This window comes from Accipiter gentilis, chromosome 16 (genome assembly GCF_929443795.1).
Source record: "Accipiter gentilis chromosome 16, bAccGen1.1, whole genome shotgun sequence".
Classification (NCBI taxonomy): Eukaryota; Metazoa; Chordata; class Aves; order Accipitriformes; family Accipitridae; genus Astur; species Astur gentilis.
In genome coordinates, this window is record NC_064895.1 from 2,383,724 (window position 1) to 2,400,648 (window position 16,925).

Genomic DNA, 16,925 nt, shown 5'->3' on the forward strand with positions numbered 1-16,925 from the left:
CTGAGCCCACCTCCTCCCTCTGCTCAGGCCCGAGCTCCCAGCAGGATCAGTCCCCAATTTGGGAGAACCAGAAGCCCGCCGGCGTGCCCGGTACCTCTCTGGCCATCTGGGCAGCTTGCTGGTTCCTCCTGTAGAAGATCTCCTTGTAGTCATCCATCCAGACCTCGGCCAGGCGGACCAGGTTCCTGGAGATGACCTGGGTGCCCTTGGGGAAGGTGTGGGGGCTCTTGGAACGGAAAACGTGACCCACGACGGAGCAAGGGATGATCTCGACTTGACCCCCACACTGCCAGACCTACGGGGAGGCAATACCTGAGACGTGGGGGGGTCCAACCCCCCCCGCCGTGCCCCCCAACGAGAAGCACCCCTGAAGATACCCTTTGAAGATGGCACCGACCCATCCTTACCCTGAAGGACATTTCCACGTTCTCGCCCCCCCAGATCTCCATCTGGTCGTCGTAGGAGCCGATGTGCTCGAAGTAGGACCTGGAGATGGCAAAGAGGCCACCGGCAAAGGTTGGGGACCTAAGGGGAGGGAGAAGGGGGGGGAAAAATAGGGTTAAAATAAAACCACAAAAGCAGAAGTCTGAGTTTTGGGGACATCGGGGCCCTCACGGCGACTGTGAGCACTTTCCAGCTGTGTCCCCCCCATCTCCCTACCCCATCCAGCTGTGCCCCAGATGTGGTGGCTTTGGTGGAGGGGCTGGACCCAGCTGCCAGGAGGGGACGGAGGTGGCGGTGGCAGCATGACACCGAGGGGCCTCGCCGCCAGCTTTCAACTCAAAGCAAAAGGGGGATATTGTTACCGAAAACCTATCGCCGAAAAGAAGGGGGGAGATTAGAGCGCAGCGGCCGGCGCCCCATTCACTCCTCCGGCTTCTCTAATCTTTTCCATCTGATCTTTAGAAGAGGCTGGAACAGAAACTTGCTTTTATTCAGGAAAAATAAAAAAAAAAATAATAAAAAATAATAAAAAAAAAAGGATTCGCTGAGCTGCTGCTTTCCTGCCGAGCGGAGATGAGACAACGCCGGGAGCCAAACCGCCAGCTCACGGTAAAAGGGACCTTTATTGGGACAGGGACGTCTCCTGGGTGACCTCTGCACAAAGCCAGCCCTGCTGCCAGCCAGGGGACGGGACGTGGATGGGGCCAGGCAGGGTGTCCGGTATCTCCCGGTGGGAGCACCCGGCTTATCGTGGGGCACCAACAGAGAAGCGCAGTGGGAAAAAACATTCAGGGTTTCTCTGCGTGCTAAATAAGGGGATAAATATGGGGGTTTTGGTGCAGTCTTGCTGTTGGGCCAGCACAGGTGCCCACCCTGTGCCCAGGCAGCTGGGTATCCAAGAGCAAGAAGGTACAAGACAGTGATTAAACCCTTAACGAGAGACTTTGCAGGAGCAGAGAGATGGCTGGAGGCATTTCAAAGGTGTTTTTGCAAAGGGTCCTTTACAGCTCCACATTCACCAAATCCCAAGGGAGATTTCTCCTCTGCCAGCCCCACGGCTCTGATCATGTCTGAGCATCCTCTCCCAGGCACAAACCACTTGAGATCCCTCAAGACAAGCATCCCATGGGGGAAACTCTGCTGGGAAGGGACAGCATCACCTACTTGGAGGGATCAAAACCGACAGGGAAAACGCCAACTTGTTGGAAAAAGGAGCAAAAACAACTGGAGGAAGGGGCAGTTTCCTGGCACAGGGCACCCAGCTCTTTGCCACCCTGGCTGTCCCTCCCTAAGCACCCTGTAGCAGCTGCACACATTCAGCCGGTTCATTTTGCAGCCTTTGGGTCCGGACACGGTGTTCCCAGGGCTCATCCAACCTTTGCTACCACCACACCAGCTCCGGAGTGGATAAAAATCCCCCCCTGTGACAGCTTACTTGATGGGGAAGGTCTCATCCTTCCTCCGCTGCCTCTCCCGTGGTGGGACGACCTCCCAGCCGAAAGTCAGGCTCCAGTCGAAGTTGCCCCGGCTGTGCTGTTTGCCGTTCTGAACGGGTTTGGAGAACTCGAAAGTGTTGAGATCGATGGTGGCGATGTCGGGGCTTACGACGGCTGTGGGCTCTTCGGCGATGCGGGATAAGAGGGGCTCCAGCCAGCCGTGGAAACATTCACCTGGGACACAGGGAAGGGTTGGCCATTGAGTGGAGACAACTTCACCCCCCCTCGCCCCAGCAACCTGGAGACCCCCAGGAGGTGGTGGGTACTCACAGTGGGCATCCAGGAAGGTCAGGACCTCCCCGCTGGCCACGCTGGCCCCCAGCAGCCGTGCCGTGATCAGCCCTTTACGCTCCTCTTGCCGCACGACTCGCACGATCTGGAGCTGCTCCACGTAGCGATCCAGCTCATCCTTCAGGTACTCTGAGGTGGGGCAAGAAGAGCCATCAGATCTGTCGGAGTGGGGGAGATGCCAGTCCCTGCATCCCACCAGCCCACCCTGCTGCCCCCTCCCATCGCATCCCATGCCATCCCATCCCATGCATCCCATCCCATCCCCTTGCAGGAGCTGCTGCTCAGACCCTGCACCCACATTCGGATCTGGGGACACAGGGAATCTCCTTTCCCCCAAATCCCAGAGTGTTTTCGGCTAAAGAAAGGGAGTTTTGCAAAGGAGCCGGCCACCCGCCCCGTCTAATCCCCCACTAGAGAGGGATTAGGGGAACGATGGGGTGAGAAGGTCTCATGCCCTGCGGTTGAAATGTCACCGGGACCGAGCGGATGAGCTGTCACCGAGGGAAGGGACGGCGGACAAGGCGTCACCAAAGGAAATTGGGATTTCTCTCCCTCTTTGGCAGACGCAGCCAAGTCAAAACCCGAGCGAGAGCTGGGATGTCCTGAGACCCATCCTGGGAAGGGATGCCAAATCCAACCCCTGTCCCCACTGCAGCGGGAGCCAAGCTCACGGGCAATAAAGCCCTGCACCGCCCTGAGGTTTCTGCTCCTTGGGAGCCCATGCAGACGCCAGAGGCGGAAAGGAAGCATTTATCTCTGGGGCGAGCGCAAAGTCTGCTCCTCCCCAGTGCCCCAGCACTGAACCACATCGTTAATTTACTCTGGGTGTAGCTAATGAGGTTTGCAGCCTGGCGGGCGAGCCGGCTGACAGATGAGGTGTTTGCAGGACGTGGGAGGAAAGCCCAATTTTTCTCCAGGGCTGGGTTAACAGCAATGCCGGAGAAGGGAAAAAAATCCCCGTGGGTGCTCCTGGGCGGATGGGAAACAAAGTGGAAGAGCTGTCGGATGCATCCGAGGCTGCTTGGAGACTTGGCATGAGCCGCTTCTCCTTCGAGTGGCTCACAGCCGCTGCTCCCAGGGATGGAAAGATGCTTGGCATCCCCCGGCATCCCACCGCGGCTCCCACTCACCATCCGTGCTGGCATCATCCACCAAGATGATTTCCTTCAGGAGAAGGGCCGGCGAGGCGTGCAGGACGCTGTACACCGTCCGCAGCAGCGTCGACCAAGCTTCGTTATGGAAGACGATGACGACGCTGGTGGTGGGCAAGGGGGGGCACCGCTTGAATTTCTGGTCGATGCACCTCCGAGAGAGAAAAGCGGCGGTCTAAGCAAGATGGGGCGGGGGGGGCAAGACAGAAACAAAACACTCCTTGTCCCCACTCCCAAAACCCCACGGCAGGAGAGCAGCTCCTGGCCCCGGTGGCTCTCAGCTCATCGCCGCTTGGATTTCAATTGATTTCTACCTCTCCCCCCGTCGCCGGTCGAGTGAATCACATTCCTGCTGCCTGCCGGGCCCCGGTGTCCCCCCTATTGTCACTGCTACACCTGCTAAGCACGGATAATCGCCTGCTGACATAGGGGGGGGGACGGGACGACAGTTTCCACACCAGGGCTGGGGTTCTACCTCCTATTCAAGCCTTTTTTCCACCCCAAAATCCGCCCCCCCCCCCAAGCCTTCCCCAGCCCAGCCCCTCGAGCAGGCAGGGGTTGGGGGGGGGCTATGCTTTAATCCGGCAGCCCATGGCCAGAGGGCAAGCGAGGAAATCTCTTGAGTTTATGCCTCTTCCTTCGCCTCCCCCTCCCAACCCAGCGGGGTCTGAGGCTGTTCCACTCGGCTAAGAAAAGAAAAAGTCCGATTACTGGAGCAGGCTGAAATGAAAGAGGGAGGGGAGGGAAAGAGGGGGGGGAGATGCTGAAGCCACCCGGCTGCGAGCAGGTACCTGGACACACAAAGAGCCTCCGCTGGCTTTTGCCCATTGCCGTTAAAAACCAACCCCAAGGGGACAAAAATTAGGGGGAAAAAAATTAAAAAAAAAAAAAAAAAAAAAAAAAAAGTAGTATTTTTTCAGTCCTCCCTCTATTCGATCCCCTTGGTGACAGCCCGTCCCCAGTCTGCTTTTATTTCCCCTTAAATTTGCCCACCCCCGACCCCCGGGGAGCAAACGGACCCCCAGGGCTCTTTGGGTGACGGCTCTTACTCCGGCGGGCGGCTGTCAGGTCCCAGCGCTCGCTGGAGGGAGATGCGGTCGCTGGCGAAGGCGTTGAAGCAATGCTTCTCGTAACCTTGCTCCTTCTCCTTCGTCTCCTCCGGCGTCCATTGATCCTTCTTGAAGGCTTTGCCGTCGGCTCCGGGGCTGGCGGGGTCTTGGGGGGGTCTCTCCATCAGCGGCCGAAGCTCCGCCGCCGTGTAGACGCCGGGTAGGCAGGAGCGAGCGCCGGGCAGTGGTTCCTCTTGCCGAACCGGAGCTCCGATCTGCAGCTTCGGCATCGAGTCTCGGATGTTGTTGACCGCCCCCAGCATCAGGTCGAGGACTTGGTCCTTCCCCTGGACGATGTTCTTCAACCAGGGTTCCTCGCTCGGGTCCTTGTTCCCCACATCCTTCTGCAGGATGAAGAGGAAGATGACGAAGACGGCGCCTGCCAAAGCCACCTTCAAGGGGCTGTAGCGTCTCCGAAAAAGCCTCATTTTGGGTTTTTTCCCCCCCCGCCCTGTGCGGTTTCTGGAGGGTCCTCCCTGCGGCGATGGGTGTTTCAGGGACGCGGGGTCTCAGGGTGCTCCATGATGTTCTGCTCTGCTCCGGTAACCTGGGGAGGAGGAGAAACATCCGCAGGTTAATTCACAGACTGGATGCACTTTGGCTGCAACCCCTTGATATTAATATGTATTCATATATAATTCATATTCCATTAATAACATTCACTCCCTGCAAGGGGGCAAGGGAGACCTGTAAAATCCCCCTATGGCTCTTCCAGGCGTAAATCCGTGCTAAAAAGAAAACATCAGGAAAAAGTGAGGTTTGAAAAATGCTGCGAGGTGTGCTGGATCCGGCCACCACAAGCGCGGGACTTTCCCAGCAGTTTCTCTCATGACCGAGCCAGCAGCTGCAGCATCCCCCCCGCATCCTCCCCGTGCGCGCCAGGAGCAGCGTAACAAAGCTAAAATAAAGCCTCAAAATTTGCCGAAATATTTTTGGTGGCGTAGAAAGAACCTTTCCCCGGGGTATTTTTCCTGCCTGCAGCATCGCTGGGAAGGAAAACATGCGCAAGACCCCGCGGCGCTTCGATTTCGGCTAAATTGGAGCAGCAGATTTGGTGGCCGGTGCCCTGTCCGGCACAGCGGCCACCGAGAACTCAGCACCGGCTGCAAATCCTCTGTCGGGACCCGGCAAAAAACTGAACTTTCCCACCGCGAGCAAACCTCCCGCGGCTGCTCTTTGTGAGCCGCTGCCGCCGGAGCATGGACAAGCTCCGCGGGAGCCATTCACCGGCATCTCCTCCTCCTCCTCTTCGGAGTCCCCCTCCCTCCTTTATTTCTTTTTTTCCCTTTTCTTTTTATTGCCTTGGAAATGGTGCGGCCCTGGAGCTGAGAAGGGCACCTGCCAGCAACTTCAAGGGCGAGGAAGCTTCGGCTTGTAAAGGAGGAGGGACGAGGCGGTCCCCGGGGTCACCGCTTTCAGCGCCGTGGGGATCAAAGCCGGCGGCCGGACCACGCTTCACTGCCAAGGCTACCCGTTCCCGAGTCACGGCGGGACCGGGTGGCACCGGTTCCACAGGGGAGGTGGTAAAAACCAAAAAAAGCAGAATTAATGAAAAAAAAAAAATAAATCCACCTCAATTTCTGCTTGTGTCTGAGCAAAGATGCTCCCACCCCGCTTGCGTCCCTGAGCCCCGACGCTTTCGTTGCACAGCGCGAGCCGCTGCCATGCAAGGAGGCAACTGGCGAAGAGCAACTCACTTTGGGGAGCAAAACCCTGTTTTTACCATCTCCGCATCTGTCCGAGAATCTCCTTCCTGCCACGTTGCCGCGACCACATTAACGAAGCACGCTCATTAGCCGTGCGATGCTAATAAACCCCGGGGCGACACTCGGGCACAGATTTGTGCACAACAGCGGCACTGCAGCTCTCGAGGGAACTCCAACCCCAACTCCTTTTCCCAATCCCTTCCCCAAAAGGGGCCAAAAAGCAAAGTAACCCCCCGCCCCAAATCCTCCCCAAAAAGCACCGGGGTGGATTTTGCAACGAGCTGCAGCCCAAGCTCCTGGCATGCTTGCGCTCGCCGCTACCAGCCCTGCGAAGCCACAGGTTGACGCTCCTCCGTCCCATCCAGCCCATCCCGAAAAATCCCCTGGCGGGATGGGGCTCACCCCACACCCAGGAAAACTAATGCCAAAATTATCCAGTGGAGCCCACTGGGTTCTGAAGAAGGGCTTGGTGGAAATTTGGTGGTAGCCGGAGCATCCTCTGTGGTGCGGGAAGGAGGAAATGTGGGGAGAGGTGGAAATTGAGAGGCACTGCCCCAGCAGAGGAGGAAAAAAAGGGGGAAATAAATAAAATAAAAGCAAATCAACACCGACACCGTGAGCAAACAGGGCGGCCGTGGTTGACGTGGCCACACGCTCCACGTGGCAGCGAGCCGGCGGCCACGATTGCGACCTCGGAAGCGGTGAGGATTGCAAAAAAAGCCAACAGCGGGAAACGGGGTGCAATCCGGTAGCACCCTGCTACCCTGCCGCCGGTTGGGCCGGGGGAAAAGCCCGGTGCCTTACCGGTTCTGCCAACGGGGTTTGGGTCTTCTCACCCGAGCATCGTGGTACGGCTCCGGTTTTAGGAACCGGTGATGCTGGGGGGTGGGGGGTTCGAGGGGAAGGTGGGGGGGTCCCACCGGGGTCTCACCACCCAGACGCTGGCCTCGCCCCGCCTGGGATGAGTCCTTGGGGTCCCGGTCCCGGTTGTGGGGGTCCGGGACCCCCCGGAGACCGGCTGGGTGGGGGGGGAGGATGCCCCGTGGGGGTGAAAGGGGCCGGATCCTGCCCACCGCGGTCCAGGGAGCCACGCAGCTCCGGGGGGCGGGGGGGGGGGGGGGCTCCATCCCGGGACCCCAGACCCTTCCCCCGAGCCACGGGACTCCGCACCGGGACCCCCCCGACCCTTCTTTACCCCGGGGGACTCCGTCCCCGGCTCCTTCCCCGGGAGAGGGGAAAGCTCCGCACCGGGATCCTCCAGCCCCTTTTTCCCCACGGAACGGGACCGGGCTCCGCACCGGGACCCCCCCCCCCCGGACCCTCTTTTCCCAGGGCGGGGGCTTCAGACTGGTCCCTTCCCCGGTGCGCACGGGACCGGGACCGAGACCGAGACCGGGACCAGGACCGGGACCGGGACTCGGGACCGGGACTCGGGACCCGGGACCGGTGCAGCCGGCTCTCCCTGCCCGCCCCTCCCCACAATTCCGCCCCCCCTCCGCTCACCGGGCTCCGCAGCGGCAGCAGCGGCGGCGGGCGCGGGGTCGCAGGTGCCGTCCCGGCGGGGCGGGGCGGGGCGGGGCTGGCGCGCGGGCGGGGCGGGGCCGCCGCCACCACCTGCCACCGCCCCGGGGTACAGGTGCGCGCGGGGGGGGGGGGGCGGGTGTGTAACAGCGGCGCGGTCCTAGTGCCGCCCGCCGGGGGAGCGACGCTGCCGTCCTAGCGCCGCCCGCCGGTCTGCCGCCGGCTTGACAGCGGGGTAGCGGTGGGGATAAGGGGTCTATAGGGGCCGTAGAGGTTGGCGCACGGGGGCTATAGGGGCCGTAGAGGTTAGGCACGGGGGCTATAGGGACCTGGCACTGGTGGTGCAGGGGGCAGCGGGGGCCTATAGAAGCCACAAGGGCCTGGTACTGGGAGTGGTGGGAGCCTCAGGAGCCTATAGGGGCTATAAAGGCCTGGCACTGTGGGCTGTGGGAGCCTCAGGGGCTTATAGAGGCCATAAGGGCTACAAAGACCTGGCGCTGGGGGTGCTGGGAACCTCAGGGGCCTATAGAAGCTAGAGGGGCCTGGTACTGGGGGTACTGGGAGCCACAGGGGCCTATGGAGGCCATAGGGGCTACAAGGGCCTGGCACTGGGAGTGGTGGGAGCCGCAGGGCCTATAGAGGCCATAAGGGCCTGACCCCAGGTGTGCTGGGGACCAGTAAAGGCCTGGCACTGGGGGTGCTGCCCGACTGCCAGCTGGCAGGGAGAGAGGCCCCAGCACGGTGCGAACGCCCTTCCTACCTGCGCTTGTTCCTCAGTTCGTGCCACATTTTTTATTATTACTCTTATTTATTAATTATTCCGTGGGTGCTGCAGAGCTTCCTGAGCTTCCTGGCTCGGGGGCAGCAGTTCCCTGTGGCTGGGAGTTTATTTACTGTCAGTTTTACTGGGATGTAATAATTGCTGGCAATATTTTTTGTGAGCGCACCGCTTGCTGTAAATAGACTATCAACACGGGAACTTGCTAATTATTCCCATCCCTCTGTGTCATCCCTTATTAGTCTGTCTCTTCGCGTCAACCTGCCACTTGCACCAGCTTGCTGCTCTCCACCGGCACCCTGAACGTGTGCTTGGGCACGAGGCCGCGATCCCCCGAAACGGCGAGCCCCCCGCTCCAAGCGCCCCGTTTCCCACGTCCTTAAGACCTGTGTTTAACACTAGATGGTGGTATCTTCATGAAGCTTCGGCCTGAGGATCAGCAGCTGCTAGACACTGCACAAAAACTCCCTGGAAAAGCCAAGGTGAGATTGAAAGAGCCGCTCAGAGCCGCTTCAGGGACGATGTGACAGGTACAAGCCCGTTGGGATTCCTGCGCTTGCAAGGAAGGGCACAAGCAGCCCCCAAACCTCCCCTGCACCCCAGGAGAGGCTGCGATCGAGATGCGCAGGAGGGAGGAAAAGCAGAAGGGCAACGGGGAAAACCCCAGTGGCTTCTCGGGGATCTCAGAGGGACGAGCCCTGGGCGGGTTTTAATTGCCCAGCTGAGGATTTTGCTTTGGCTCCTGTGCTATACGGAGGATTTGGGAGATTTGAGCTGGGGCAGAGTGAGTATTACTTTGGATTATTGGGATATTAGCTTGAATATTAGCTGCCTTACAGGGGATAAGTCGGGCAGGGCTCGGGGGCACCGCAGACACACAAATACCCAGCAGCCTCCGCGTTAAAGCACTGAAGAGTTGCTAGAGAAAGGTGGGGGGAAACCGAATCCCAGAAAAGGCACCTGCCTCACCCAGCGCGGCGCAGAGAGGAGCCAACACTCACCCGTTGTGAGGCCACCCTTGGCCTTCATAATCGTCTCCTGTGCTTTTCAGAGCTAAATTTAAACCCTGGGTTTGCGCAGTGGCTGTCTGTAATTCACTGCTGCTTTGTTTCCTGCCTCGCTGCCGTGCAGAGGTTTCGCTCTTAGCACAAAAACTGAAGGGGAAATTCCCTACCCCAAAGTTTGCTGCTGCTAAACTTTTTTCAGCTGCAACTCGCCGAGCCCGATGTCGTGCCGTGGCCGTCCAGCTGGGGAAAGGAGGGCCCCCCACCAAAGTAAGTGTGCTTCTGTGGAAAACGGAGCTTTTGTGGCTTTGCAGGGTCCACAGCAGGCTGTGCTGTGGGAGACGGGGTGGGGACGGGCTTTTCCCTGCGTTAAATCAGCCCCATTCCCCGGCACCAAGGGAAAACACGGCTGAAGGCAGGTCCTGCCCCTCCGAGTTGATCGGTGAACCCCGAGCATCTGATTTCCCCAGGATTTTTGTGTTCGCAGATTGCTTCTTTTAATTGCAATCTGTGAAATGCTTTTCAGGTTATGCAGGAGATTAAAATCTCCCGGTGCACGGTCCTCCTAGCGTCAAAAAGCAATTTGGGGGAAATGAAGAAGCAGTTAACTACTGAAAAAACCAGCAGGGATCATACAAAATCAATACAGCCTTGCTTGGGAGTGACAGCTCCAAATCACACACTTCTTAATAATTAATTGGCATAATTATATATAACTCTCAGACAAAATATATCCTCTTAATCTTTAATTTGATAAGTTAGCTATGGAGTTAGCTGCTTTGGAGGGTGCAAAACATTTATGCTTGGTTTTTAAGAATCAGTGGGACCCAAACAGCCAAAAATACGATGCAGTTGCCCTCACAGCTTGTTTGCTGTGTGAGAAGTGCAGAAATACCTGCACTGGAAGCAAGCCTTACCATTTTGCCTGCAGTTTTCCTTGCTCTGGGTGCGTTTCCTTTGGGCCGGTCGGGATTTCTGCCTTTCGCCTCTACCGGGGAATCCACATCACCCTGAGCGTCAGAGGAGACTCCATCAAACTGATCAGCCGAGCCCCTAATTACAGAGCCGGAGCTTAGATTTGCAGTGCTGAGCAGCAGCGAACCTGGAAAATATGACAGGAAGCAAAGCCGATTTGCATATTTATGCTAATCGAGATTGCACGAATCTTTCAAATTAAAATGTACTTTGCAGATGGCTTGCAGATTTGTACTGAGCTTTGGTTTTATTTATTATCTTTCAGACTGGTAATAATTGGTGCAATATGGTAAAACTGGAAAGTCTAATCCACAATACAGCTGTTAAAGCAAGGAGAAATGTGTTGAACACAATGCAGGGAGGTTTTTCTTTGTAGTAACAATATTTGGTTAACGCATACCGTGTGGGCATGAGCTAGATTTTAATTTGCAGAGTATTTTTGAGAGCAGAAGGGGCAGCTTGGGGCTGAGCTTCTCAAGAAAGGGGAATTGTGCCCTCACACTTGGATGTTGTTCCCTGTATGGGAGTTTGTCTGCTCTCATGCCACTGCACAAAAAATTAGATCCCTTGGCACTAAGTGAATGCGAAATGCAACTTTTTCCAGGTAGATTTTTCAATAAATGGGACTTTTTGGTTGTTAGGAGCTGAGCTCGTGGCAGTTGTGGGCTGAGAGGTGGAAAAGCCCAGCTTGGCTGTTCAGTTATCCCCTGACTCGGAAAGAATCACTTCCCTTTTCAGTTTTTTTCTGTGTAAATTGTATGAGAACTGGGAGTGCTTCTTTCTTTGCAGTCCTGCACACATGAGCACATGGCATCTCCAGGGATCCTGCAGCACAACCGAGCCTGGTCCTCCCCATCCCATCAGCTCGGGGTAACCTCAGCAGCTCCTCGCTGCCTTTGAATAACACACAGCCAGTCATTTCCTCTTCTTTTTCTCCTGATCAGGCGTGATGGAGATGGAAGAAATACTCCTCCAGCTCTGTGAGGAAGTCGCCAGGCTGCAGGATCTGTGCACCAAGCAGGGCAAGCTCCTCCAGAAGCTGACTGCCAGGAAGGGACCCATCCTCGGTAAGCAGTGGGGCTGGGGAGGGTACACTGAAACTGCAGATCCGGGCTGACGGGTGTAATTTGCACCTTTGTCCTGATGCTGGCAAGAAGTTTGCTGTGGAAAGTGGGGGTAAAGTGAAGCTGGTTTAAGGCAGAAACGTGCTCTGCAACCCGTGCTGGCTGTCGTGGCTTTTTGGCTTCGCCTTCTCCATCAAAAGCTGAGTAACGTGTGTGTGTGTCTGCTTAGAGTCATGTTAAAATCGCCGCAGGCGTGCCGCTGCTTATTCGCACGTCTCACCCCTGGGGAGAGGGGGAAGGAGTGTGGGGCAGATGGTACCCATTGCCTGGAGCGGTTTTGGGAAGCAGGGGTGGTGGTGGAGCCTCCACAGCCTGGAAGCCACCCAGGGAAATGTTCTCACCCTCCCAGCAACCTGCCTGGTTTTCCAAGAAATCTCCCTCCCGACCCCCCGGCCGTGGTCCAAGTGCTCATCTGTCCCTCCAAAAGCAGTCACATCACTCCCCCAGGGTTTTGCATGTTCTTCCCGACCTTAAAGGGTGTTTTCTGTGATCAGGAGGGATTGGCTCAGGCAAACGGCCGCCATGTGCTGTGAAACCAGCAGCCTCGTGTGCTCCCCACCATGTGCTCCCCACCTCTGTGCTCGCCTCATTTCCCCGCAGCTCCGCCGTCTGTGCGTCCTTCCTGGGGCTGGTGTGCAACTAGATGTCTCCAAACATGACCTAAACCAAAGCCATTACTGGGATCAGCCCGGCTTTTGGGGATGCAGCAATGTCTCAACATCTCTTAAGGTAGCTAATGCTCCTCCAACCCTCAGCTCTCTCTGGCTGTCCTCGGATGCCCTTTCTTTGCTGGTCCAGCCAGCTGTATGATTTATATCCAGCTATATGATTTATAGAAACATAGAATTGTTTAGGTTGGAAAAGACCTTTAAGATCGAGTCCAACCATCAACCATGCCCGCTAAACCATGTCCTGAAGTGCCTTGTCTATGTGCTTTTGAATACCTCCAGGGATGGTGACTCAACCACTTCCCTGGGGGACAAGCGATGGGGACAAGCGAGCTTTGCCAGCAAGGAGGTAGCACCCAGTTGTTTTGCAAGCGCAAAAGGAGAATTAGGCAATGGGAAGGCAAAACACAAACGCCGTTAGACTCCCAGGAATGACCGCTCTGGCTTGCTTTCTTTCAAAGATATCCCCGTGTCGCTGCCAATCCAGTGCACGGAGGATATGGTCACGGAGGAAGGGGAAAGACCACCGGACAGCCACCAGAAATGCTCAGAGCCACCAGCATCCGCCGCCTCCGACCCAGAGGGCTCTGCTCATCCTCTGGCGCAGCCGCACGCTGCCGGGACGCTGCCGGGCTTCAATGGCAAGTACTCACCAAGCGCCGCGAATGGCAGCGTCTTCAGCGGTGGAACCGGAGGAGCGGCTCTTGCTGGAGCTTTTGGCAGCAGCAAGGCAGAGAGGAGCGAGAAGGTGGATGTAGATACGTGGCTGAAAACCTGTAGGATGCTTCCGACGTTGAAAGGCCCCAAGGAAGAAGTGAGAGCTTGCTGCAGCCCCCAGGAGTTGGTGGCACCAAATCCAGTTGTCATGGACTCCTTCCTGACTCTTCTGGATCTCTACGAAGCCCCAGAAGCCCTTCGGAGAGAAGATGCTCCCAGCGAAAGTGCTCTGCCTGCTGAGGCTAAAGTCCCGGTAGAGATCCGAGGACCCGTGAAGGTAACGTGTGAAGCTGATGGGGATTTTTATCTGTGACTTTTGCATGCTCTTCCTGGTGTAATGGCATCTGTCAGTCTTCAGCATCCTCTCCTTCAGCCCTGCTGTAACATATGGGAAGCTGTGGCAGAGTGGAGGTTTAGGGTTATGTCCTGAAAAAGTCCCTAGGCACCCAATTCTCTGGTTCCCAGGGGAATTTGGTAGATAGAAGCCCCTGGGATCTGGCTGCCAAGCAGCACCTGATGCATTTTGGGAGAAGTCCCTCCCATGATCCTTTCTGAGGCATTGAAGAACTCTTCAAACAGTCGATTCAGTCTCAGGGGGAAAAACTGTATCAACCTCCTTTGGCTCTGGAAATTAAATGAGCTCTTAAATATTTTCCTTTTTTCTCTCTGATTTATATGCCCCGAAAAGGATGATTTCTAAAGACATCCTAAACTCTGGCCCCTCAGTCCTCCCGGTAAGCCTTCATACTGTGTGTTACTGGTGGGACACCAACCCTGGACTTACCAGTGAGGGTGCCTATAGTGCCAAGTCCATTTCCTTTCATTCCTTCTCCCAAATGAAGCCCTTAAAAATTATTTTACATCTTCCATAGCTACATATTCATGGGGAAAGCTATTGATTTTCAGCCTGGGCTATATTTAGAAGCTAGTTTCTTTTTAAGAAGAAGGAGAAGAAAGAAAGAAATGGAAGCAGTGTCTGTCTGGTAAAGCCCTAATGTGCCTTATCAGCACTTAAATGATAATGGCACAAAAAGGAAATTACAAATGCGCTCCACCTTGCTTTTTACAAAAGCACTTTTCTCATGTTCTGGCTTGGATAGCAATTGTAGCTGCTGAGGTATAAGCGATGGGCAATGGGGGATGCTCAGGTGCCATACAGAGACAGGATCCTCTGGTGGATTTTGGCGAGGATGGAGCGAGGGGGGACTGAAGCTCCCCCAGACTCCAGCATGGGGGAGCAGCCCTTAGCCCAGCCTTTCTGCAGGCACGAAAACTTGGTGTCTGCTTTTGGAGGCTGTGCTTTGGCATGGCAGACCCTGGGATGGAGGCTGGATGCAGCTGGGGGCTTGGAAAAAGGCTGCTTCTGCCATTCCTACTGACCACTTTTCCCCTTTGCTCCTTGCAGACATCCTGGACGCCGGGCTGGATGCTGGAGGATGGTACGCTTGGGCAAGGAGCCATCCTCACCTCCGAGGGTGCTCAGACTTGTGACATTTGCCAGGAGATTTTCCCCTCGGATGCAGTGGGCCAAGCGGACTATTTAAAGCACGTCTTAGCCCATATGAAGTAGGACTTGTCTTCGTGATTGGAAATTCGAATATTTGCACCTTGACCGACACGACAGGCTCTGGACCTTCATGAGATCCTGCCGTTGGCTTTTACCGGGGCCAGCTAAGGCAGCAGTCCTCTTCTGTGTAATCCAAGGTGCTCCGAAACTCGGTCCCTGATGCATTGTTTGATGGGCCGGTTGAGGGCTCTGGGTGTGTTTTGGCTTGTTGAGCTTTGTGGATATCAAAGCCGCTTCTGTCCTGGGGTCCCGACATGTGTAGGGCTGGGCAGGGGAGCTGTAACTCAAGTTGGAATGGAAATTTTTCAAAATTCACCTTTAACTGGGTGGAAATGAATTTTCCATAAATAGTTAGGGATGTTTGAAAAGTCACATTGGCTTTTTCCAAGAACATGGAAGGCTGGGTCGGAGAATCGCAAGGTTTTCACGGTCACTAAACCTGAACTGGCCTTTTGAGAGAGGCTCAGTGGCACGATGGCATGGACCGGATCGCACCTTCCAAGTGTGTTACTGGGAAGGGCATAAGCGAGAGCTCTTCTCACTCCTGAAAACCTCATCAGCTCCAGCTGAGTGACTTACAGGAGTTTAATTGATCCTTCTCCAGGTGGGAAGAGGCTTTATCAGCACCTGGCGGCATGGGGTCCGCTCTCCGGGCTCACGTCCCGCTGTGTTTAGAGAGCAGTGGGGGCAGAAAGGGGCTCCTCCAGCACACGGATGTGATCGACATGCGTGTTATTGTCCCATCTTTCTATTTAGCCTCTTGGGGAAAGCGTCTTTTGAACGAAAAGCTCTGGGAGGTGGTGACTGGGGGATGCAGAGGATGCAGCTTCTGGTCCTGCGGCTGGTTCTTTGCCAGAGCCTGGGTGAACCTCGCTGGCTGTGGTTTGCCCTCAAGCAAAGTTTTGATCTTGCCCTGAACAATAGGAGCAAGGAATTGCATGTGAGGGTGTCATCCATGTGACCAGGATTATTATATTTGTTCATTGACAGCACCTCTAGTTTGAGTGTTATATAGCACTCTCATTCAGTGGCTATCCATGTGTTTTGCAAAGGAATTCAGCCTCAGAGGTGGGGAAACTGAGGCATGAAGCACAGATTTAGCTGCCTTTTTTTTTTTTTTCCTCATCTCAGGCCTTTGAGTTTTGCAAGTTGCTTCTGAAATGGATTTGGCATCCCATGTTTGAGGCAACTTGCATTGAAATCGATAGCCAGATTCTCCTCTACTAATTGCAACCTCCAGCTCCAACATCTCATCTTTAGCTATGCAGATAATAGTCACGAGTAGAGTCTCTCCCCAGAAATGGAGCCGCATTTATAAATTTGCTGTGACCGTGGTGGAGCTGATGACAAACATCTGTGTGTCCCGAGGATCTTGTCCTTTCAGACAAGACATGGATGGGGCAGGGTGCTGGGCTGACAGCACCGTGGTCCCTGGCTAACCTGGACTTTGCGGAGGGCAAAGCTGTTTCTCCGAGAACTGTTTTCCAAGACAAATCCTGCAACTTCTTTCTTTAGAGCCACAGCTTTGAGCTTGATTTCTCCATTCACGTGGATATTGGAGCTGCTTTCTGCCCTCAGCAGAATCAGGACCTTTATTTCACTGAAGGTCAAGGTGGGTTTTCTCAATGTCACAGTGCAACTTTCCCGCTAGCATCTCCTGCTCCAAGTTTCCTCCTGTGACTCCTCAAATTAATTAGGTGGTGGGATGATTTTATAGTGTTTTGTCCTCTTCTATAGGGCCTGGAAGAAAATATTGTTTCCCACCATGCCGAGTTACTGGAAGCGCCAGATCAGAAAGCAAGCCAGAGCAAGAAAAACCATAAATTTATTTGGTATAAAATTGTAACAGCCATCCAGAATTTGCCGGAAGGGAGAAGACCAGCCCGGTTCTTCTTGCTTTGAGAGCACGTCCGGTAAATTTAATTTAAAAATCGCAAGCACAGATGGCTTTTCTCAAGAGTCAAAGCAACTGTGGCGCAGTCCACGAGCGGCCGTGCCGAGGCAGCTGCGCTATATGAGGCACCATATTGCCCAAAACAGTGTGAAAAATCACACCGGGCGTGTTTGGGGTCACCTGTGATGAAATTTTGGCCCGATGCTCCGTCCCTGGTGATGCAGGATGGTCGAGCAGCTGAAGTTCAGCAAACTAACTTCACTGCTTGGCCTTTCTCAACGTGCTTCATTATATTTTTAGATGTCATGTTGTGCGGTGCAATTAGTCACCCCCTTCCCAGCCAGATAGTCCACAGTGACACAGGACCTTCTATTTTACAATCCAGTACTTTCCACTGGCATGAACGTGCCTCTGCTTCCTAAATAACCTTAAGTATAGGGTGTTTGTCTTAACTGTGGAGAGTGGGTGGCATGTTTCTGT

The 16,925-nt window shown here is 55.3% G+C and overlaps 2 protein-coding genes across 2 annotated transcripts in view; one reads left to right on the forward strand and one right to left on the reverse strand.

Annotated features, from left to right (window-relative positions):
• Positions 1-10,556, reverse strand: part of GALNT6 (polypeptide N-acetylgalactosaminyltransferase 6) — a 13,770-nt gene extending 3,214 nt beyond the window's left edge. Inside the window, exons 1-7 of the mRNA XM_049819492.1 lie at positions 10,418-10,556; positions 4,432-5,038; positions 3,362-3,534; positions 2,211-2,360; positions 1,880-2,114; positions 408-525; positions 95-295 (exon numbers count right to left, since the gene is read on the reverse strand). Coding sequence (XP_049675449.1) covers positions 95-295; positions 408-525; positions 1,880-2,114; positions 2,211-2,360; positions 3,362-3,534; positions 4,432-4,919 — 1,365 coding nt within the window. The 5' untranslated portion in view covers positions 4,920-5,038; positions 10,418-10,556. The remainder of the gene's footprint in view (positions 1-94; positions 296-407; positions 526-1,879; positions 2,115-2,210; positions 2,361-3,361; positions 3,535-4,431; positions 5,039-10,417) is intronic.
• On the forward strand, positions 9,474-15,875 carry LOC126046757 (uncharacterized). Its single transcript, XM_049819569.1, has 4 exons — positions 9,474-9,770; positions 11,420-11,542; positions 12,729-13,261; positions 14,390-15,875. The coding sequence occupies exons 1-4, from the start codon at positions 9,722-9,724 to the stop codon at positions 14,552-14,554; spliced, it is 870 nt and encodes a 289-aa protein (XP_049675526.1). The 5' UTR covers positions 9,474-9,721; the 3' UTR covers positions 14,555-15,875.
• Positions 15,876-16,925: the final 1,050 nt, after the last annotated feature.

Coding starts and splice junctions, on each gene's coding strand:
- LOC126046757 (XM_049819569.1), top strand. CDS start 9,722: ATGTCGTGCCGTGGCCGTCCAGCTGGGGAAAGGAGGGCCCCCCACCAA. Junction 9,771..11,419: donor AAGGAGGGCCCCCCACCAAA/GTAAGTGTGCTT, acceptor TCTCCTGATCAG/GCGTGATGGAGATGGAAGAA. Junction 11,543..12,728: donor CAGGAAGGGACCCATCCTCG/GTAAGCAGTGGG, acceptor TTTCTTTCAAAG/ATATCCCCGTGTCGCTGCCA.